General features: G+C 45.5%; 1 protein-coding gene across 1 annotated transcript in view; it reads left to right on the forward strand.

Moving 5' to 3' along the window:
* The first annotated feature begins 2,025 nt into the window (after window positions 1-2,025).
* Window positions 2,026-24,248, forward strand: part of LOC144891204 (uncharacterized) — a 43,357-nt gene continuing 21,134 nt past the window's right edge. The window contains exons 1-3 of the mRNA XM_078773578.1: window positions 2,026-2,158; window positions 3,947-4,006; window positions 12,063-12,157. Coding sequence (XP_078629704.1) covers window positions 2,103-2,158; window positions 3,947-4,006; window positions 12,063-12,157 — 211 coding nt within the window. The 5' untranslated portion in view covers window positions 2,026-2,102. The remainder of the gene's footprint in view (window positions 2,159-3,946; window positions 4,007-12,062; window positions 12,158-24,248) is intronic.

Below are 24,248 nucleotides of genomic sequence, written 5' to 3' on the forward strand. Positions count from 1 at the left end.
CATGAAGGCCTGGAAGGAATTTGCTGAGACGGTTGACAAACCCAATGAATCGCTGTACCCCTTGCACATCAGTTGGGTTTGGCATTTGCACAACTGCTTTCACCTTTTCTGGGTTTAGTTTCAGACCCTCTGAAGTGACGACATGACCAATGAAGGTCACTTCTTTGAGTTTGAATTTCACCTTTTCCTTGTTCAGCTTCAGGTCTCGCTCTATACATCTCTCCATCAATACTCTCACCTTCCTGTCATGGTCTCGCTCTGCCTCTGCCTGTGTCTTTCCTTTCCCAAACACCAGGATAACATCTGCTTCTGACCGCACTCCCTGCAAACCCTCTCGTGCTTGGTTTTGTTTCCTCTGAAATCCTTCCAGGGCCGTTGAGAGCCCAAATGGCATCCTCAGCCATCTATATCTACCACATGGAGTGTTGAACGTGGTCAAGTATGAATACTCATCTAGTTCAATGTGCCAGAAACCATTCTTGGCATCAAATACGCTGAACACCTTCGCCTCATTCAATTCTGTTCGTATGTCCTGAATTGTAGTCATTGGATAGTGACATCTCTTCAGTCCTTGATTAAGGTCTATCGGATCCAGACATACTCTCAATTTCCCATTTGATTTCTCCACACACAAGGCTGGATACCCAGGGAGTTTCAAGTCTACAGGAGCTATTATCCCTGCCTCATTCAGCTTGTCTAATTTTGCTTTCAACTTGCCTTTCAATGCAATTGGAATACACCTTGGTGGATGCACTACAGGCCTCTTACTCTCCTCTAGCATCAGATGGTATTTCCCTCCAGTCCCCTCAAACACATCTGCAAATTCCTCCAGCAGCTGTCTCTTGTTGAGAGGGAAACTTTCTTCCTTTCTGGCATGTATGCTCCTCAGGTTCTCTGTGTGCACTGTTATCAACTCCATTTGCTGTGCTGCCCTGCTACCAAGAATTGGTATGCAGTCCTCCTGTTACTACAAATTCTGCTTTGTATATTCTTCCATTTTTTGGATTTTTTATCTTGAGGTTGGATTGTCCCAGTGGGACTACCGTCGTACCATTGTACATGGATAAACTTTGGTTAGTCTTCCATAGCCTCCTGGCATACTTCCTTGGAATAATATTGCATGTTGCACCGCTGGCAACCTGAAAGCGAACCTCTCTTCCTTCTACTTCCATTGTCACATAGATCTGCCTTGGGTATTTTGACTCCTCCAGGCTGTTAATTTGCTTCATGTCCACTCTCTTTGGATATAATGTCATGACCTTTATCTGTTCATACTCAGACATCTCACTAGAGCTGTCGTCTGCTTGATCCACAGTGTGGATCCTGGCGCTATCCATCTTCCAATTAGAACCGAGCCCTGGGGTGGTCATCCTCGCTCCCACGCCCTTCTTGGTGGCCCTGGGAGCGTGTGCGAAAGACCTGTAAGATGTCAGGCTTACCGGAATGAGGTCATTGCCTGTTCTGCTTGGCAGTTTGGGGAGCACTGTGCGTGGCGCCTTTTGCGTAACCAGGATGTGAGGAGGGAAAAAGAGTTACCAGGATGTGAGGAGCTTTTGCGTTACCTGGATTTGAGGAGGTGGAAACAATGGTGAGGTGATGTGATTTGAGAGGGTGTGTTTGAGAACGGAGGTTTGAATCCGGGTGTTGGGAAATAAGGGTTTGGAAATGAGGTTCGAATATGGAGAGGAAAAATGAAAGATTGGGAATGAGGAAGAGAACAATGGGGAAGGTTCGAACCACAATCGCAACGTATCTCCCTTTCCCCTTGTTCGAGGATGGGTAACCTTACGAAGCAATCACTGTGGAAATATCTGAACTCCAGGGTCATTTTATGTGCTGGACGTAACTCTGCGGGGTCTTTTCCAAATCTGAAACGCATCGATTGCACATTCACTTGTCCGTCCGCCCGTCTTGATCAAATCCTGGGTTTTTAATGTTTTCTTTTATGCACCTTTTCCCACATTGTTTTATTTAACGTGATGTTCACTGGAGGGGATATTATTCTGTCATTTGTTGAAATGGAGAATGCATATGAAATCCAGTTTAGCCCATTTGTACTCGATTGTGGATTAAGAGTTCTGTTCTTTTGCAGGGAATCAAAGATGAACGAGGCTTCATCAACCAAGGCAAAGAAAATCAGATGTTGGAAGCGTCTGAAGTAAATTATTTTATTTTCCTCCTCTTGACTATTCAAACTTGTTTTTGGATATGCAGTCATGTGAAAAAGTAAGTACACCCCATGTAAAGTTTTGACTTTTTCAACATATTTCAACATACAGCTATTTGATCTTCATTTCAACAATATTGATAGATAAAGGTGATATAATATAACAAATATCATGAAACGTTAACATTTTGGAGTCCATTGTATAATTTTAATGAACATAAATGCAAATTTCGCATGTGGAAAAAGTAAGTACGCCCTTGGCTCTAATCGGTGGTATTGTCCCGTTTGGCAGAAACAACCTCAATTAGGCGTTTCTAAAACTGTCTACCAGTCTCTGACATCGACTGGGAGAAATTTTTGCCCACTCCTCCATGCAGAATTCTTTCAGGTGTGCGATGTTTGACGGGTTTCTTGCATGCACAACTCGTTTCAAATCACCCCACAACATCTCGATGGGATTTCGATCCGGGCTTTGACTTGGCCATTCCAGAACCCTCCATTTCTTTCTTTTCAGCCATTCCTTGGTGGATTTACTGGTATGTTTAGGGTCATTGTCATGTTGCAAGGTCCACTTTCGGTTGAGCTTCAACTTTCTGACAGATGGCCTCACATTATCGTCAAGCACCCTCTGGTACAATGAAGAATTCATGATGGTGAGCTGCCCAGGCCCTGATGCAGCAAAGCTGCCCCAAACCATAATATTTCCACCACCATGCTTTACAGTTGGTATCAGTTTCTTGTGGTCAAATGCTGACTTTGGTTTTCACCAAACATGTCTTCTGGTACTGTGGCCAAATAGCTCTACCTTTGACTCGTGGGTCAAGAGCGCGTTGTTCCAGAAGTGCTGGTCTTTGCCTCAGTGTTCATTGGCAAACTTTAGTCTTGCCCTGATGTTCTTTCTGGACAGCAAAGATTTCCTCCTGGCACACCTCCCACGTCGATCAAATTTGTGCAGCCTCTTTCTCATGGTAGACTCGTGCACTTTGACATCAACAATGGCAAGAGCTACCTGTGGGTCGAGTGATGACATTCTGGGGTTCTTCGAGACTTCTTTCAGCATCTTGCTGTCTGCTCTCGGGCTGAACTTGCTGGTGTGGCCTGGCCTGAACAAGTTGGCAGTTGTTTGGAATCTTCTCCACGTGTCGATGATCTTCCGGACAGTCGAATGATTGATTTCAAATTGTTTGGAGATCTTTTAAAATCCCTTCCCATACTCGAAGGCATCTATAACCTTCTTTCTGAAGGCCTCGGAGAGCTCTTTTGATCTCGGCATGGTGACGCCACACACTTCAACAACAAACACACACAACACACAACATGCATTTTAAGGCCATGTTCCCTGCTAGAGCGGGGGTTAGCCACTTCAACAACAAAGAGCAAACCAAACGAAATGTCTGAGGTTTAAACAAGACAGGTTCCTCCAAGAACCTCTCTGACGATGTTGTAATCATTTGCACCTGAGCTGGTGCACCTGATTCTAATTTTAGGTCTTTGAAGTAGTGATAAATGTAGGGGTGTACTTACTTTTTCCACATGCAAAATTTGCATTTATGTTTATTTCAATTATACAATGGACGACAAAATGTAAATGTTTCATGATATTTGTTATATTATATCACCTTTATTGATCAATATTGTTGAAATGAAGATCAAATAGCTGTATGTTGAGATATGTTGAAAAAGTCAAAACTTTACATGGGGTGTACTTACTTTTTCACATGACTGTATCTACCGTGACAAATGTACAGGAAACTGACTTTTCAATATTTTTCAACCTAGGCAAAAGTTTACCACACATGATAAGAAGAACAAGTGTTGTGGTGACATTCCACATAACGTGTAAGTAAGAGAAAATATCCATTTGGAATGTCATGACATGAAACATTGAAACATACTCGCAATAGAAATGGTATTTATCTCAGCAAATTCAAGCTCTCCTTGTCGTATCTCGATCACATTTTGCTCCTTAAATATTTTCTGTACCAGTGTTTAGAGGTATCGGGGCTGAGGGATTGCACCGATTTGTTTAACCTGGGTTGGCACGTCTCTTGTAAAGAGTTGACAAATTATCGCCGGTACCCTGAACAAATGACAAATTCCTGCCAGTCAACAAAACTATTGGTCAAACGATTCGTGAAAACCTTGTGCCACACCTGTTCCCACAGCCAGACTCCAAAATAAGGAAGAGGTATCTGAAGAAGAAGAAGTTTAAGGTTGTAAGAATGTCCATCTAGAAGTGCAAATGACAAGCGTCAGGAGCTACATGATCTGAGGAGAGGGATGTGATACACGGAATACCACTTCACCCAGACATATCAAAATATTAATCTTTTTTGCAAATATTTGTTCCATAACTAAGGACGCAACAACTGATTTGTGCAATATTATATCAGAATAATATCATTGATGGTGTCCATGTGTTTATACTTCTCCCACCTCCCCTCCCCTTCCCACGCCGCCTCCCCCAAGCCCTCTCACTCCCACACATTCCTGATGTCCCTGCTCTCAAATGTTGTGTTTGTGCTTCCCCTTCTCTCCCCATCTTGTCTGCCGCTCCCCTTTTTATATACTTTGTTTGTTTGTCTGTTTGATTTGTTTGTGTGATAAATGTTAGCTCTTTCACGAGCCTCGATTATGTATACAAAAAAAAATAAAAATACTGTCAACCAACACAAGGAACTTTGAGGAGGCGATTTCTCCCATAATGCTTCCTCTCAATGAACACCACATTAGTTAAATTAATCAGTTCATGTACTTATCGTTGAGGTGGTTTGGGAGTGGTGTGGGAGTGGTGATGTGGTGTGGGAGTGGTGTTTGAGTGTATGGCAATGAGAACATTGTGGAGGAGGTCCAGAAACATGACCAGGGGATGAACAAAAATCTGTTATGGGTACATTGCCTGGTTACGGATGGCCTCTCTTCTGCTTCTGCTTCCTGGTGGTTACTGCTTCCTGACGTGAGACCCTGAAGCCGACCAGTTGAGAACAACTCTGTGACCGGACGGGTTCCGAAGCAACCATGGACGCCATCTAAGGTGATTAAAATGTTGCATCGTCCCTGCGGCTAGCTTTCACTTTACTTTCCCGGTGACTAATTAGTTAGCTCAGATAGGGACTATGCTCTCGGCTCCAGCCTTTATCTATTTATTACATACGGCCGAGCAAAACGGTAGGTGGGATGCGGGCTGGACTAGCGTAGTGAATCGGTGGGGTACAATTTCCCTTCTATTTATTGTCCAGTACGTCTAAACAATGAAGGAAAGAGACAATCGAGCAGGTTTGGAAACGACAGATCTTGCATTAAACAGGCACGTATTTACAAGAGACTGCAGTGTCAAATAAGAAACAGTCCTATCCCTAGCATTCAATGAAACCCCTTGTACAATTTGCTTTAAACAAAATACAGTTCGGTACCATGTTCATCTGGGGAAATTAGACAGAAAAGGGGACAAAAAGGAAGAGGTCAATGCGTTTTGGGGACCCCTTCCTCACCCTCATGTGAACAGATTTGGCCCATTATGGCTCAACGAGATGTCGATGCATGTGGATGCTTGGTGCAAGTGAGAGGTTTGCTGTCGTGGAGTTGTGGAGTGTGATGCTTAGCTCTGAAAATAAATGTTGGAGGTCTTGTGTCGTTCATTGATGCTCCCCAACAGGCCAGCCCTGAGGTGTCTGCGCTGAAAGATGCAAGGTTATGTGGTGCGTGTGTGAAAGACATGTAAGATGTCAGTCTTACCGGGATGAGATCATTGACTGTTCTGCCTGGCAGTTTGTGGAGCACGGTGTGTGGTGCCTTTTGCGTAACCAGGATGTGAGGAGGTGGAAACAATGGTGAGGTGAGGTGATGTGATTTGAGAGGGTGTGTTTGAGAAGGGGGGTTCGAATCCGGGTGTCGGGAAATAAGGATTTGAGAATGGGTGCTTGAAAATGGCGGTCAGTTCAAGTACAATGTCGGTAAATTCGAGTTTGGAAATGAGCTTCGAATGCAGAGAGGAAAAAATGAAGGTTTGGGAAGATGATTGAAGGAAAATGAAGGTTTGTTAATGAGGATTGAAGGAAAATGAATGTTTGTGAATGGGAATTGAAGGAAAATGATGGATTGGGAATGAGAAAGAGAACAATGGGGAAGGTTTGAACCACAAACACTGTAATGAATGATGGAGAAGCTTTTTGTCAATATCGGGCTTTATTAAACTTGAATCGAGCAGGATCGAAGAAACGCACGCAAATACAACAAGAGTATATTAAAGCTAATAGATTACGAATATTAAGCGAGGCAATACAATCGAGCCATCTCGCAGAGTACTCTTTCTCAATCTTACCAGCATGAATCATTGTCTGACTTTGGCTCAAAGCAGGCCAAGTCTTCCCCGAGCATTCGCACGGCCAGATATAAAATAGCCTCAAGCCCCTAGCGGTCGACACTTTCAATTCCTCTTCTTCTTCCCCAGCCCCTAGCGGTCGACACTTTCAATTCCTCTTCTTCTTCACAATCAGCACAATCTTTTCCACTGGAAAAATGTAGCTCCTAATAGCAGCAAATCAAAATCAATTTAAATAATAATGATTTCCGATAAATGTGAAACTAAAACGGCACCAGGATGGTTTCGACGACAAAGCAGAATATCAACAAATCTATGGCAGATCGCATATTCAAACGATTCGCAGGTCGGCAAGATCAACCACTACGTGTTCGACAAATCCGCGGCTCAGGAGTACGTTCTATCTCCTCCTGTGGCATCTCCTCGATTGTCGGGAGATTTTTCAGAGTGGGCGCCACGGACACTATCTCTGACAAACCCTTGATCGGTACAGCAATCTTCTCCAAAAACCCTTTGGGTGACTTTACCTGTGACTCAGCGTCCCAAATTCTCTCCACAACCTCCCCATGTGGCGCGAGGTGATGAACTGGCATGGTGGCCTCGCGACCATCGGCTAAGCGAACATGAGTGTACTCCTCATTAGCTTCAAGAAGATTCACTTCATCAATGAGCGGCTTATATTTGCTTTGACATATAGATCGACGTAGCAATACAGGTCCTGGTTCTGACAACCATGTCAGTCGTGAGTGTCCACTAGAACTCCGACAATGATAGGAAAACAAGCGTTCGTGCGGTGTTACATTAGTGGCCGTGAACAATAAAGATTGGATGGAATGTAGCGTGTCAGGCAGCACCGTTTCGCACAGGCCGACCTAAAGGTAACGTGATTTGAGTTGCATTGAAACAGCACACCAGATTACACCATTGAATGGTTCTACCGAACCATTGCCTTGCGAATTATAGCTGGTCGTTCGACTGGAGGCTATACCTCTTCCCTGAAGGAATTGTTTTATCTCTCGAGACATGAAAGCGGCTCCACGATCCGAATGAATATACGCTGGGCAAGCAAACAGCGCGAATAACTCAGAGAGACATTTAATCACTGAATTTGAAGAGAGATCTCTGCAAGGAAAAGCAACTGGAAAGCGTGATTACTCATCTACGATGGTGAGCATGTAACGATTAGAGGTGTCTGTAGGGAGGGGACCTTTAAAATCAATGTTCAGACGCTCCCACGGTTGGGTGGCTTTGATCAAAACCCCTTGATGCAGTTTCAGTTAAGCGCAAATAGGACAAGAACTACACATTCGCTTTACGTCCTCAACAGAGTAGGGAAGATTTCGACATCAAACAAAATGAGCCAGACGAGTGACTCCTGGGTGACAGAGCGAATCGTGCAGCTCCCGCAATCCCCCTCAGATCCCACTGTCGCACAGAAAGCACAATAAAATGTATCGACAGCTACATTATCCTTGCCAGGGCGATATACAATGTCGTAGCCAAATTCTGCAAGCTCGATACGCCACCTCACAATTTTCTCATTCTTTATCTTCTGGGAATGTTGACCTTCAAACATAAAAGCTACTGATCGCTGGTCTGTGATCAAACAAAAGTGTTTTCCAAGAAGAAAGCGTTTCCACTTACGCAAGGCCTCCACAATGGCGTAAGCTTCCTTCTCATCAGACAAGTGGCGCCTCTCACTGTGTGACAACGTTCTGGAGAAGAAGGCCACGGGTGGGCCTGACTGATTCAAGGTAGCTGCAATTACGTACTTTGAGGCATCAGTCTCAACAACGAAGGGCACACTGTTGTCAATTGACATCACAACCACTTGGGCAATATCATTAATCAAATTGTGAAAAGCCCCTTTGGCAGCTGAAGACAACGGAAATTTTTTGCTTTCAACCAGAGGACAAATTTTCTCGGAATACTTCGACATCCATTTGGAATAATGTGCGAACAGCCCCGGCTTCATCTCAGCATGGCAAAGTCATGAGGATGTGGCATTTCCAGGAGAGTTTGCAAACGGCACATGTCAGGACGAATCGAGCCTTCGGAAACGGGGAAAACCCCAAAAGATTGCTAGTTTTTGCTGAGAAAGTGCATTTGTCATCATTGAGAGTAGTCCGTTTGTACTTGCGAGCTACATCCATAAATCGTTTCAAGTTATTGTCGTTCTCGTTCTGTGTTCGTCCACATACAGTGACATTATCCACATAAACAAAGGTGGCTTTGAGATTCTCTCTCGAGACTATCTCGTTGATTGCTCGTTGAAAGCACACGACTCAGTTTGAACAAATCTTTTTGCTGCGTTCCCTCTCGAGACTCTGAGGGGCACCGTAACCGCAGTTTGGGAAGGTAACACGAAACAAGACCCAGGAGGACCCACCACTGAGAGACATAAGAAAGCCTGACTGGAGTTTGCCAAAACACCCCTGAACAAGCCAAAATCGTTCTGTGGACAGATGAGACCAAATTAGAGCTTTTTGGTAAAGCACATCAATTCTATGTTTACAGAAAACAAAATGAAGCCTTCAATGAAAATAACACCTTCCCTACAGTCAAACACAGAGGAGGTTCAGTGATGTTTTGGGGTTGATGTGCTGCCTCTGGCACTGGGTGCCTTGAATGGGTGCATGGCATCAAGAAATCGGGAGATTACCAAGGCATTTTGGAGCGCAATGTTCAACCCAGTGTCAGATAGCTGGGTCTCCGTCGAAGGTCATGGATCTTGCAGTAGGACAATGACCCCAAACACATTTCAAAAAGCACCCAGGAATGGTTCAATACAAAACGCTGGACTGTTCTTAAATGGCCAGGAATGAGTCCAGATCTAAATCCCATTGAACACATGTGGGGAGATCTGAAATCAGCAGTTGGGAGAAGGCATCCTTCAAATCTGGGAGAACTGGAGAAGAGTGGGCCAGTAGAAAGGTGTGGGAAGCTCATTCATGGCTATAGGAAGCGCTTGACTGCAGTTATTTTGTCCAAAGGCTGTGCTTCCAAATATTAAGTCGAGGGTGTCAATAATTTTGTCAACATCATTTAGTTTTATTTTCTGATTTTAAAAATAAATATTAAGTTCTGAATCAAAAACAGAGGTTCTGTAATATTAACAGTGAAATAAAGAATTGTGGAGACCAAATACTTTTGTCAATTTCAACTTATTTTTGAGAAAATTGTGAGTTATTTGAAAAAGTGGCAATGGTGCCAATATTTTTGGCCACGACTGTACATCCGAAGGATGGCACACACATTGATGAATTATCCTGTGTGTGAATTACCAGGATGAGAGTGTTGTTATGTCAGGGGTGTAGAGGAATATCTAGAGCCAGGTAGATCTGATAGGTAGGTACTCGACTGTCGTGATAGGGAATCTACCTGTAATAAGTTATATGTTTAGCTGGGATGTCAGTATAAGTTGTATCTGTGGCCCCGCCACGAGGGGGCTGGGTGTGCTAAGTAGTACAGGGATTATGGATAAAATTCCCTCGTTCGTCTCGTCACCTCTGTCGCCAACCCAGTGTCCCTTATGGCAACACACTCACATAGACACTAGATAGGCCCATTAGTGCACCACAGTAAATAATTCCCCTCCACCACAATGACTTTGGAAGAAAACAGGCAGGAAGCCAGATCGGGGCACCACCGCATGGGGCCGCGGCCGGCCACACCGCCGGCTGGCCTGGCGGCGAGCATCGTGGCAGGCTGGAGCCACGCCCAGGGAACGTGTGATTAGTTGAGGTGGAAGGCGCGATAGTTGGTGCGGAAGGCGCGAACCTTCGGCCAATCAGTGCGGAAGGCACGAACACACGACTTAGAAGGGGGTTGCCGATTAGAGGAAGAGCGCCGGTGACGTCGGAAGGCACAAAAGACCAAAAAGATATGAGGCACGGATTGATAACGCTCCAGAACTGACGACACAGGGCGAGTGACAAAACGTCTCGCTCGCCGGCTTTTTGTCTCTCTGCGCTGGACTCTTGGAGTTCGCCCTTCGCTCTACGTTCTTTGTTCTGGGTTCTAGGTGGGTGCTTGTGCTTCGGTGTGTTTGGTCGTCGTCTTCCCTGGGTTCTTCTTGGTGCTCGATGCTCTTGGTGCTTGGTGCGCTTAGAGCGAGGCTTGGTGCTACGAGCGAGGCTTGCAGGTGGAGCATAGAGAGCGAGGCGCTCGGCGAAGCCTGACGGCGCGCGAACAGGGGCACATCGAGGCCTGCTTCCCGCCGACATCGGAGCCGCGGTGGGCTTGTGCGATTGGAGCCGTCGATTCCTGACGACGCTACACTGCCAGACAAATAAGCTCGCATTCACCAGCACACGACGAGACATTTCTTTTATTCATTCTTCCTTTGTCTCGTATTTGAAGTTTATGTGGGGATGTCCCAATTTAGAATTGGGTTTTATCGTCGCATTTCATTTTATCGGGTTCCGCAGAATAAACCTGTTGTTTTTGTACATTTTACCCCGGATTTCCGTTTGAGTTCATTTCCTCCAGGATCGGAGCTGCCGTCAGATCGCTACAGGTAAGCGCTTGCCGCTTCTTCCTCTTCCTCCTTCCTCCCGCGCTTTTATAGTCGAATCTGAATTGATCGTCGCCTCAGTTATACCCCGTTCGATCATCCGCGATCCTGTGGCATTAACCGAGGGATTCGCGCGACAGTGTATTGCTGAGTCGGGATTCAATCCCAGGCTAGACAGTTTGGAGGTGAGTGGAGGTTGGGACACGAAGAGGAAAGAAAAAGTGGTGTATACATTTTTTGGGTGACCTTCACCCCCTCTTCACCACTTGACATTTCTTGGCTTCATTGGCAACTGTGTTTGAAGATAGTTGGTCGGGGAGCACAGTGTCGTGGTGTTGTTTGCTGTCTGAATGTAAAAAACACAAAGAATCGATGCAGTCTAATTTTCACCTGCCTGACTGCACATTTATTCTGACATTGTTTCTTATTTGCGACATCTATCTATAATTCCAGTAATCTCTGTACGTTTGTACGTTTGTACGTCTGTACGTCTGTACGTCTGTTTGTCTGTGACCGCTGTTTCTCGACAACCACGGGTCCGATATACTTTTAACTTGCCAGGTATATTGCTGGGGACCCGAGGATGTGCCTTTTCAAGGTTTCATATTAATCGGACAATTACTTACCGAGCTATGTCCAAAAAACGATTCAACCAATCAGAGAGCAGCGAACGATCGCGTGTGCCGAACGTGGAGGACACACTCTGCCTCGGATGGCACATTTGAGAGCGTATTCATTTATTTCACGTTTGCAAACTATGTTGGCGTTAAACTATGTTTTAAAACTAATAAAACCGAATTTGCGATTCATTCGCTTTCCTGCGCGTTTGTGCACGCGATGGCGATTTCTTTACCAAACTCCGGAAGCCGTTCGCTTTGGACCAAACCATTGCATGTAAATAGAGGGGGGGGATTGTCACCGTACTCGCAAGCCGTTCGCTTTGGACCAAACCATTTCATGTAAATAGAGGGGGGGGATATAATTTTAGATATAGATATAGTACGGGCAATGCCCTAGTTTATTTAACGACAGCTTCACAAAATCTTTATTTTCTGCAGGAATGTTGAGCTTAAAGTGTCAAATGGATCTGTTGAGGAAGAGTCAGCTGGGCCTCAAGTGAAAAATGTATCTGGTGATGAAGAGTGGCTAACTGGTGAGTTTTGAGAATTAATCTTCACAAAATAGCTTGCTTGTTCCGTGGTGGTGGCTGCTTGGCTTACAAAATACCGTGGTGGCTGCTTGTTCCTCATGACAGTGACAGAAACAACTTCCTATCATCACAGTAATCTTTCCCTTGCTTGCTCCAAACTTTTTGTTTTGATCCTGCAGTGACGCCATGGCGGTCTTTTAACAGCTTCACTCGGTCACAGGTGTAACTATAGTGCAGAGGCACTCAATGTGTAATATTTGGCCAAGTTGAGCATCACTTCAACCAATACAAAACAATACTGATTTGGAATATTGATGGTTGAGGTGGAAGGCAAGGATTAAAATGGACAGACAAGATAATGGAATAGATGAGGAAGCTATAGATCGAGCTGCTAGATAAACATTTGAATTGCGTTCCATAAGGGGCAACCTCTGGATCGTAGATGGTACCAGCTGATTGTGAGAGAGCAAATCGATTTCAATGAAAATGTAAAATGACATGATCAATGAGGTGGAGGAAACGCTGAAAGGAAGCAAGTAATAGGTTTGGGTTGGGAAGGGTTAACGTGGTTCATAAAGATCATGGTCAGGATGATCTTATTTTGATGTGAGATGGTTCTTAAACTGGGTGTACCATGTGCCCGCATGATGTGGTGAGTGTTAAAGATCACATGGTGTCCTTCAGGAAGAGTAGAGGAGCTATCACTAGCACCCTGGACAAATTCCAAATTCCTGCCAAAAACGAGCAGAGGGCACTGCATCATCGGTACATCTGCCTTCTCAGCTAATGGTGCTTGCCACTCCAAGGTCTTGTGTTAAATATGAACATGGTCTTGATTGTAAAGACAAAGACTGCTTTGTCTGATTGGAAAATATAAATCCCTTTATATCCATCAACAAACGAAAATTTGCCTTCATTATTGTTGTCCAACACTGTTTCAGATGCATTTGTGTGTTTTTTCCACCACTATTCCTTTATCCCTTTCCTGAAGGGAATCCCCCATTTATAAATTGTACTGTGTTCATCAGGGTTCATATCATCAATCAATTGTACTGTGTTCATATCATCTATAGATGGAAATATAGTATCAGACGTAGCAAATTTACCTCTAAACTGTCCAATCTGCTTTGCTTCTCATCCTGACCATGCACTGTCGAATAAAGAGCCAGTCTTGCTCATGAGGCCCTGCATCGGACTGCTTTTGGCTTTTTGGTCCAATGAAGGGTTGATGCCAGAAATGTCAGCTTCCCCTCGCTTCCAACTGTGGAAAGCGTAGCATGACCATTGACCAATGTCCGTCCTGGCGATTCCATCTGTTTCATAAAATCTAATGGTGCTTCACAAGTTGTGTGTTTGGTCACAAATGTGAGTAGAGGAATAATGGGGGTTCTTGGACACATTAAACTTAACAATGAAGTCAATGGGGAAAATTATGGAAACTTATTGACTCACACCCCATCTCTTGAAAAATTACACCATTTTTCTCCCTATTTTAACTTATTAACTCTCCTCATTTTTCATTATACTCGTACAGAGACCCAACGAATATTTGTGTTTCAATTTTAGATAATAGCTTAATTTTCTTAAAAGCAGAATCACCATCTAAAATATTGTTCAATATCACATTTATAATTTAACTCTCGGTTTAGGTATCGCTGTTGAGCTGATATGAAATGATAAACCTCTCTTGATCACCTCATCTGACCTCCTCCCGAACCACGTATCATTTTAAGATTATTTCTATTACGTGCTCCTCCCCAAACCCCGGTCACGGTGTACCTCCGAGCCCCGAGAGGAGTCACGGCAGAAAGATGTGTTATTCTGTATGTCTTAGATCAATGGTGAAACCACACCAATTGTTACCAACAAACAAGTATTGTATTAAGATCACACAAGAATAACAGTACAAAAAACAATAGTAATCAATTGTACAACAAATATATATGCTTCCTATGATGGTACCATCAGTTTCGTACAATATAACTCACTGTGCTCCAAGTGAGCGCAAAGAACATCCCCAATGTCTCTGTCCCCGTCTTCAAGCCAAAGTTATTCAACTCCAGTGATCGACAGAACGATGTCGAATTGAGACCAGAATCCCATTCGGTTGACTGTGACACTGCCAAAGATGGGCGAAGGCACCCTCCAGAAGCGACGGAGAAATCACACCTTCTGGTACGGACGTTCCACGGCTCCCAATCGGCGAACCGCAGATTTCCCACTCAAAAGCCACGTTACACACACACACCAGCTTAACTTCTGGATGTGGTGAAAATGGTTGAAGCGAGGTGAAAAACCTAGAGCGATGCGAAAATCGGGTGCGAGGCAAGACGGCCAACCGACCAGTTCTCGAGGCATAACTGCCCTCGAACAACGATTCTCTTTGGAATCGACCGCAAAACCTGACACGTAGGTTTATCTGTCACAGCGATAACAGCTCTGTCGGAGGAATCCCTTTCCCGGGAAACCCAAAGTTCACTCATGACCCCCGTTCGCCGGCGTTTCCTCCAGACCTCAAAGCAGCTCAGCATTCTGTCCGACTGACTCGTTCCACCTTCTCTTTTCTTCTCCTCTTCCTCTTCGTCGTCGCCCGGTTCCGGTTTCATTTAAAACATAAACTTTTTTACCTTTTGAAAATAGTAATCTCTATTTCACTTAAACTATAACAATAATAGTACATGCAACCAAAAATGTTTACAGTGGATGAGAACCACAACAACGGAAGTGACGAATCCCTAACACTTCCCCCCATCAAGAAAGAAAGTTTGAACATAGTGAAAACTTTCTTTGCATGCAAAAACTCTTTTAACAAACAAAAGTAAAACTCGCACCCAAATGATCAATTCACGTGAGCAACAAAAATTAATATTCCTCAAAATAAAGCAACAAAACTTCCAAACAACCTACAGGAATTTCCAAAGGTAGTTCACTCTGGATAAAGCATCAGCAACGACATTGTCCCTGCCTTTTACATGCTCAATTTCCAAGTTGAACTCCTGCAAAGCCAAACTCCATCTCATCAACCTCTGATTTTTATTTTTCATTCTTTGAATGAAGGTTAAGGGGTTGTGATCAAAAATCCAAAGCAAAGCAAATCTATAGCACTTTTTGAAGGAGGCCGAGCTGAGAGCCAGGTTTCATGGTTGTTGGGTGGTGAGGCCTGGAAGTATTCACTGCATGAAAGCATTTAGGAACGTGGAGTTCACGGGTTAATCCATGTAGGAATCTTGGCTCGGCTGCTCCTGAGCAGTCAGTGCTTCCAACTCTTCTCTTGATCATAAAAATCATAATCACAGTTGTAGAGTCGGGTGCTGTAGTCACGTGAGTAGCGGTCCCCATCTCGGCTACCACCGTAATAGTCATCCCGTCGAGAGTTGCCAAAACTGCGCTGCTGCTGCTGGGAGCCTCAGTAGTAATCACGACTGCGGCCGCCACCAAAACTACTACTCCCACCCCTGGAGCCAGAGCCACCCCTGAAACTACCTCGATGTTTTCCTCCTCTGTAGCCCCCTCGACGCCCTTGGACTGCCTTCTCTACTGTTATGGTCCGACCATCCAAATCCTTGCCATTCAAATCCTTTTCTGCATCTTTGGCATCCTTTGTGTTTTCAAACGTGACAAAGCCAAACCCTCTCGACTTTTGCGTCTCCCTGTCTTTTATCAGCAGCACTTCCAAGAGTGGTCCATATTTGCCAAAGATAGAGTCCAGAACATCTTCACTTGTGTCAAATTTCAGTCCACCTACAAAGAGCTTGCCAACATTGCCTCCATCCATGACTTGTGTGTGATGACACTGAGTTTCAGGGTACTCAACAAGAAGTGCCTGTGCAAAGCGTGACGTCAGTACCTTCTCTTTCTCTTCAGAGCGCTTCCTACCCATAGCACGAGTCACTGCACAGGATGGAAAGATGCCCGGAATCTCCTGCTCTAACTGTGCGGTGTTATTTTCCATACTGGGCTTTTCAACCAACATTGGATTACTAGAAACTCGACCACCGGCCAAATCATTCCTGATGACAAAAGAGATTCCCTTTACAGGAAGAGTGGCTTTTAAACCAACGGTGACCGGTCCTGACACCAAATCAGACTCTAAATGGATGGCATGAAGAGGAGCTTTAACATAGCCACCAACCCCCTGTAAAAGAACATTAACACCAGTTGCCCTCTTCTCTGACAATGGCAAAATGCCTTCAAGCATCAAAGATTGATGTGCTCCTGTGCCCCTCAATACCCTAACAGGTCTCTGGTGAGTCTCCCCCTCCAGCGACAAACCCCTCTGAAATAAAAGGTTTGTAACCCTCTTGAACAAGGTCGTTCTGTGATGCCGCAACTTTGGCATGGGAACCTTCACAAGGCACTGTCCTCCAAGGACGATTTCTCACATTGACCAATGCATTCGGAGTTGCACTAGTTTGACTCCACTCCTGGTGTTTCCTTTTCAGGACGTAACATTGGGACATCAAATGTCCAGGTTTCTTGCAAAAAGCGGCCTGGAGGAAAGACCCGTGGTTTGCCTCGGGCCCCCTGGAAGATAAGTTTGTCTTGGAACTGCAGTCTTCTGATCCCTAAAAGTCACGGTATCAGATTTGTCCCCATAGTCATCTCTAGGTCGTCTCCATGAATATTTGTTCTCTGCACCTGATTTACCATAACTCCCCTGGCTAACTTGAGGCAGGAAGTTAGGTTTGTGGAACCCCATCCTGTGTGTCAAGGCATAGTCATCTGCCACGGTTGCTGCCTCATACAACTCTGGTACTTTCTTTTCATCCAGATGTACTTTAATGTCCACGTGGACACACTGTTTGAATTCCTCCACCAAGATCAATTGTCGTAACAGCTTGAAGTCTTCCCCAATCTCCTTCGAGTCACACCACCTATCAAACATGGTTTCCTTCATTCTGGCAAACTCCACATGGGTCTCACTCTCCCTCTTCCTCGCATTCCTGAATTTTTGCCGGGAATCTTCAGGGACCAATTCATCGGCTTTGAGAATGGTTTTCTTCACTATCTCATAATCTGCACATTGGTCAATCGGTAAAGCCGAATAGATATCTTGAGCTTTACCCACCAGAACACTTTGCACTAACATAGTCCAGGACCCCACAGGCCATTTTAGCATTTGAGCCACCTTCTCAAAATGTAAAAAGAACTTGGCTACCTCCTTTTCATTGAAGGGTGGAACCAGCCTCACATGCCAACCAACATCCCAAGTGTTCTGACTAGTTGTCGAACTAGCCAGTATGGATACTACTTCTCTCCGTTTTCCCAGTAATTCCAGCTCCTTGAGTTTAAGTTCCTTCTGATACTCCATGTCACATTCCTTTAACTCGCTTTCGGCTCTCCTTTCCTCTGCTCTTTCCTCTGCTCTCCTTTCCTCTGCTCTCCTTTCCTCTGCTCTCCTTTCCTCTGCTCTCTTTTCCTCTGCTCTCTTCTCCTTGAGTTCTCAGCCTGTTCTGCCTTTCTTTCTTCAAATTCTCGTTCCTGTTCTGCTCTTTCCTTTTCTGCTTTCCTTTCCTCTGCTTTTAACCTTTCCTGGCTCTGCAGTTGCATCTCCATTTTCCGGAGCTCCACATTTTCTTTTTCCTCGGGTAACCAATCCAAGGCTACCTCTTTCCATGTTCCTTGTCCCACCAGAGATTCTACCACCAATGTCTGCATCTCTGCTTTCTTCATATTAACTCGGACCTCCAAGTTAAAATATTTGGCCAATATCATGATTTCCGATCTTTTTAACGCTTGGAACTGTCCCTCATTAGGGGACGCCGCAAATGTTTCTGCATCAAACACCATGGTGACTATCAGTTAGCACCTGTTAATCTTCACACAAAAATGTTACAAATTTTTTTTGAAAAATTTGGGAATGCTAGAAAAATTCCAAATTTGGGAATTTTGGAAATGTTAAGAAATTCTATCCCGGACGAGGATGTTAGGGAATTTAATCCCAGTTGAGGATGTTAGGGAATTCGATCAGCAAAGACGAGCCCCCAATTTCTGTTACGTGCTCCTCCCCAAACCCCGGTACCTCCGAGCCCTGAGGAGTCACGGCAGAAAGATGTGTTATTCTGTATGTCTTAGATCAATGGTGAAACCACACCAATTGTTACCAACAAACAAGTATTGTATTAAGATCACACAAGAACAACAGTACAAAAAACAATATTAATCAATTGTACAGCAAATATATCCTTCCTATGATGGTACCATCAGTTTCGTACAATATAACTCATTGTGCTCCAAGTGAGCGCAGAGAACATCCCCAATGTCTCTGTCCCCGTCTTCAAGCCCAAGTTGATAAACTCCAGTGATCGACAGAACGATGTCGAATCGAGACCAGAATCCCGTTCGGTTGACAGTGACACTACCAAAGATGGGCGAAGGCACCCTCCAGAAGCGACGGAGAAATCACACCTTCTGGTACGGACATTCCACGGCTCCCAATCGGCGAACCACAAATTTCCCACTCAAAAGCCACGTTACGCACACACACCAGCTTAACTTCTGGATGCGGTGAAAATGGTTGAAGCGTGGTGAAAAACCTGGAGCGATGCGAAAATCGGGCGCGAGGCAAGACGGCCAACCGACCAGTTCTCGAGGCGTAACTGCCCTCAAACAACGATTCTCTTGGGAATCGACTGCAAAACCTGACGCGCAGGTTTATCCGTCACAGCGATAACAACTCTGTCGGAGGAATCCCTTTCCTGGGAAACCCAAAGTTCACTCATGACCCCCGTTCGCCGGCGTTTCCTCCAGACCTCAAAGCAGCTCAGCCTTCTGTCCGACTGACTCGCTCTGCCTTCACTTTTCTTCTCCTCTTCCTCTTCGTCATCGTCCGGTTCCGGTTTCATTTAAAACATTAACTTTTTTTTAGCTTTTGAAAATAGTAATCTATTTCACTTAAACGATAACAATAATAGTACATGCAACCAAAAATGTTTACAGTGGATGAGAACCACAACAACGGAAGTGACGAGTCCGTAACAATACTTCACTCTGGTCACTTCCGTTTCCGGTCCCTGGAGCAAGGAAGTGTCTTCGACCTCTGCACGGCAGCAAAGTTATAGTATTTTTTCCATTCGTGTCTTCGTCAATTTCGACTCGTTTTTTATTGTGCATGTGTTGCAGTGTGTTTTCTAGTTGGTGTTGATTTGCAATTCTTGCAAACTTTCGTTTAATTTAATCGCTTTCTGTCCCACCGCGTGCGCTGCCTGGTTTCTCTCGGCTTCCCGACCCCCATCGGTGTTCTGTGAATTTAAGTTCTTTCCTTCGCTGTATTGCTTATTTCTTAGATTTTCTCCTCTCCGCCTAACTTCCCCAAACATCGGCCACTTGTCAAACGTTTTAAATACTGTCTGGCAAATACCGTAATTAATCGTGTTCTGCTCCTCGTGTGCGGCCTTGTACCCCCGTCGTTGTTTGCTAACTTAAGTCCCCTACTTCGTGTTTTGCTCGGCTTAGATTTTTCCCTTCTACCCCGAACATAATACTCTTTCTGATATTTTAAATCCCCACCCCCCCAAAACCCCCCCCCCCCAAAAACCCAAAACCAAAAATATTTATTTTTCCTTTCTCCACGTGTGCTGTTGTCTCATCCTTACTTCTGTCCAGGTGTGCTGTTCACCCCGCCCCCATTATCTCCTTGCCATCCACCTTTTGCTCTGTTCACGTGACTCGTGGTGGTCCCTCTCGGCCCTCCCACCGTCGGAATTTTGTGCATTTAAGATTGTTCACGGTTCTGTTTAAATATTATTTAAATATGTTTAAACTTTCCCCTTCAGTGTTTTATTCAGTGGTATATTACAACATGCTGTTTTTCCTCATATTTAAAAGGCTTCTTTCAATTTCCTCTCCAACTCATTCCACTTCAAAAAAAATAAATTCAATCCCTTATAACTCTAAATCACTGCATGCTCTAAATTCACATTCTTTCCATCCTTCCTCCATCGTTCTTAATCGGATTGCTAACTTGAAAATCGCAATAAACCCAATTTGTTATCAATGTTAGTTTTTCATTAATCATCCACTTTCTAAACTCCCCTCTTGCCCCTCCCCTCCCTATCCCCCCCCCTTGCCCCTACACTCCTAAACCCCCCCTTTCCCCTCCCCTCCTAAACTCCCCCTTGCCCCTCCCCTCCTAAACTCCCCCCTCACTCCTCCCCTTCAAAACTCCCCCCCAACCGCTCCCATTCAAATCTCCTCCCATACCATTCCTCTCCAATTCTCCCTCCCCCCTCCTCCTCAAAGCTGCCTCCTCCCCACTTCATCTCCATTCTATCTCATACCTCCACCTCCCCCGACCTTCGACTTTCCTCTGCCCCCCCCCTCAAACAACCCCTCACTGTGCCTCATCCCTTCACCATCAAACCTTTCGTTCTCCTCATCCTTCCTTTTCTTGTAACTCTTCTGTAATCTCTGACACACAATCAACTGCTCTCCCTACCTCCCCCTCTCATCCTTCATCTTACCCAACATCTCCCCTCCCCTGTCCTGTACCCGATGCTCCCCCTCTCTCCATTAACGGTACTAGGGCGTGCCCGTACTATATATATATCTAAAATTATATCCCCCCCCCTCTATTTGCATGAAATGGTTTGGTCCATTCGCAAAGCCAAAGCGAACGGCTTGCGAGTACGGTGACAATCCCCCCCCTCTATTTACATGAAATGGTTTGGTCCAAAGCGAACGGCTTGCGAGTACGGTGACAATCCCCCCCCCTCTATTTACATGAAATGGTTTGGTCCAAAGCGAACGGCTTGCGGAGTTTGGTAAAGAAATCGCCATAGCGTGCACAAACGCGCAGGAAAGCGAAAGAATCGCAAATTAGTTTTAAAACATAGTTTAACGCCAACATAGCGGCAACATAGTTTGCCAACGTGAAATAAATGAATACGCTCTCAAATGTGCCGTCCGAGGCAGAGTCTGTTCGCCACGTTCGGCACACGTGATAGCTCGCTGCTCTCTGATTGGTTGAATCGTTTTTTGGACATAGCTCGGTAACTACTTCTCCGATTAATATGAAACCTTGAAAAGGCACATCCTCAGGTCCCCAGCAATATACCTGGCAAGTTTAAAGTATATCGGACCCGTGGTTGTCGAGAAACAGCGGTCACAGACACACAGACATACACACAGACATACAGAGATTACTGGAATTATAGATAGATGGACCTCAAACATCCGGGGCCTTCGCTCAAACCTGACTGATCTCTCCATACAGGTTGCTTCTGACAATCCAGACTTGATCTGCTTAACAGAAACTTTCCTCCTTCAAGATGTCTCTGATTCCTTAATATCTCTTCCTGGTTACTCCCTCCTCCGGTATGATAGACCTGAGCCTCGTCCAGGTGGTGGGGTGGCTATCTTTATCAAAAACTCTCTTCCTCACTCTCCTTGCACTGCCCTCTCTCCACCTCACCCCCAGGAGTACCTCTGGCTACGGCTTCCTCTCCGCTCCCACCTTTTGTTCATATGTGTTCTGTACCGTCCTCCAAACAGTGATGACTCCATTTACATTTCACTGTCTGACAACATGGACCAACTTCTATCCACTCATCCCAACTCTCTCTTCCTCATATGTGGCGACTTCAACTGTCATCATGCCAGCTGGCTGGGTGTGGGTTCATCTCTCACCAGCCATGGCACCTCAGCAAAGGACTTCTGCGACTCACTGGGATTGACACAATCTGTCAATTTCCCGACCCGGATCTCAGCCAATGGTGTATCTTCTCTTCTAGACTTGGTTATGACAAACTTCCCTGCTAATGTCTGCTGCTCTTCTTCTGCCCCAATCGGTTCCTCTGATCATGTGCTTGTTAAAGTTGACATCTCTCTGGCCATTCTCAGAGAGCCTCCTCAGCGTCGCCGAGTCTGGCATTTCACTCAGGCCGACTGGCACGGTCTTCAGGCAGCCATCAATCATCTGGACTGGTCTCCCATTTCCATTGCCTCTGACATCAATTCTTCCTGGGAATTCTTCCAAAGCAAACTGCTCTCATGCACAGATTTATCCCATCTTGTCTTCAGTTGTTTTCAGATCTCGTCTTCAGATGGTACACTGAATCTTGTGGTGAGGCAGTTTCCCTGAAACAACTTGCCTTTGCCTCTTGGAAGGCTAATCCAACTGAAGGCAATCTCAGTACCTTCCACCAATCTCGGAACAAGTGTGTCTACCCTCAGGAGTGCCAGGAAGCACTATCTCTCCACACTCAAGAATGAACTCTCAAACCTGTCTCCTTCCTCCAAATCTTGGTGGCGTCTGGTCAAATCCGTTTCTGGTGTTTGTTCCCCCTCCATCCCCTCCCTTACCTCAAATGGCTACACAGTTGACACCGCACGTGACAAAGCCGAATGCCTCAACTCTGTGTTTGCCTCAAAATCTTGTGTCCCAAACCCATCTCTCTCTGTTCCCACCTTACCCAGTCGAACCCAACTGCTCCTGGACTCTGTGTCCTTCTCTCTTGACAAGGTGGAGGAGTTTTTGTCAAACCTCGACTCTGATTCTGCAACTGGACCAGACGGCATCAGCCCACGGGTCCTAAAATCCTGCTCTGCCGCTCGATCTCACCCTCTCTGTTCTTTTCACCCTCTTTTGCTCAAGGTCATCTGCCAGCATCCTGGAAATCAGCAAACATTCCCGCTTTACACAAAAAGGTGCAAAAACAGATCCTTGCAACTACAGACCAATCAGCCTGCTCCCAATTATCAGCAAAGTCATGGAATCCATCATTGCTTTCGGATATCAAATCCTTCCTCTTCTCCAATGGCTTGATCGCCGATCATCAATTTGGATTCAGACCAGGTCATTCCACTCTGGACATGCTGCTTCTGCTGTCAACAATGGATGGAGGTCCTCAATGCCAAACAGGAAATCAGAGCCGTCTCCCTTGACATATGACGTGCCTTCGATACGGTCTGGCACCCAGCTCTGCTCACCAAACTCTCCTCCTATGGTAGCCATGGAAATCTCCATGCATGGCTTGTGGACTTCCTCTCTGGTCGTAGACAACATGTGGCCCTGAATGGATTTCTCTCATCTCCCTTTCCTGTTCAGGCTGGAGTTCCCCAAGGCAGTGTTCTGGGCCCTGTGCTTTTTCTGGTCTTTATCAAGAATCTCTCCGACTCTCTGGAAAATCCTCTCTATCTCTTTGCTGATGACTCCACTCTCTGCCGCTCTATTCCTCTTCCCTCAGCTCGGCAGTCTGCAGCCTCCTCACTCTCTGAAGACCTGGACAAAATCACAGACTGGTCAAACAAGTGGAACATGTCTTTCAATCCTGACAAATCTCACACTCTTACTATGTCTCTCTGAAAAGATCGACTGGACAACCCTCCCATCTACTTTCTCAACAATCCTCTCCAAGAAGTTCTGTCGCTCAAGCTTTTGGGTCTCACTATCTGCCATGATCTTTCTTGGGAAAACCACATTTCCAAGCTGGCCTCCAAAGCCAGTCGCTGACTGGGCATCCTCCATCGTGTGAAGTCCTTCATCGGCACACCTGAGCTCCTCACCACACACAAGGCTTTCATCCGCAGCTCAACGGAATACTGTTCTCCCCGATGGGCCCGTGTTCCTGCCTCACACCTAGCTCTGCTTCACGCTGTTGAAACCAAAGCTTTCAGAATCATTGGAATCTCCCGTGATGAAGCTATCTCCGAGGGCCTTTCACTCACTCACCGCAGACAGGTGGGTGGTCTTTCTGTCTTCTACCGACTCCTCTCCGGCCTTGCTCCCCCAGCTCTCTGTGCTTTGTCCCCCAAATATTCCTACAGGTCGCACAAGATCTGCCAGCAACCCTCTGTTAAACTGCTGAAATCTCGGCTCTCTGCTTACCTTCACTCTTTCATTCCTCTTTTCTCCCGCCTCTGGAACAAACTCCCACACTCCCTTCAATCCCACTCCTCCCTCCAGGTCTTTAAAACAGCTGTTCACCACCATCTCTTATCTTTCCCCATCCAAAACCTTGATCTTTTCTACCCCCACTAATTCACCCCAGATCCACCTTGTTTGAAATTCCAACTTCTTTCCTGGAAGTCCTGGCAGTGTCCATGTGTTTTATACCTCTCCCACCCCCCCTTCCCATACCTCCCCCCCAAAGCC

The sequence above is a fragment of the Myxine glutinosa genome, chromosome 3, assembly GCF_964187855.1.
Source record: "Myxine glutinosa chromosome 3, kmMyxGlut1.1, whole genome shotgun sequence".
Classification (NCBI taxonomy): Eukaryota; Metazoa; Chordata; class Myxini; order Myxiniformes; family Myxinidae; genus Myxine; species Myxine glutinosa.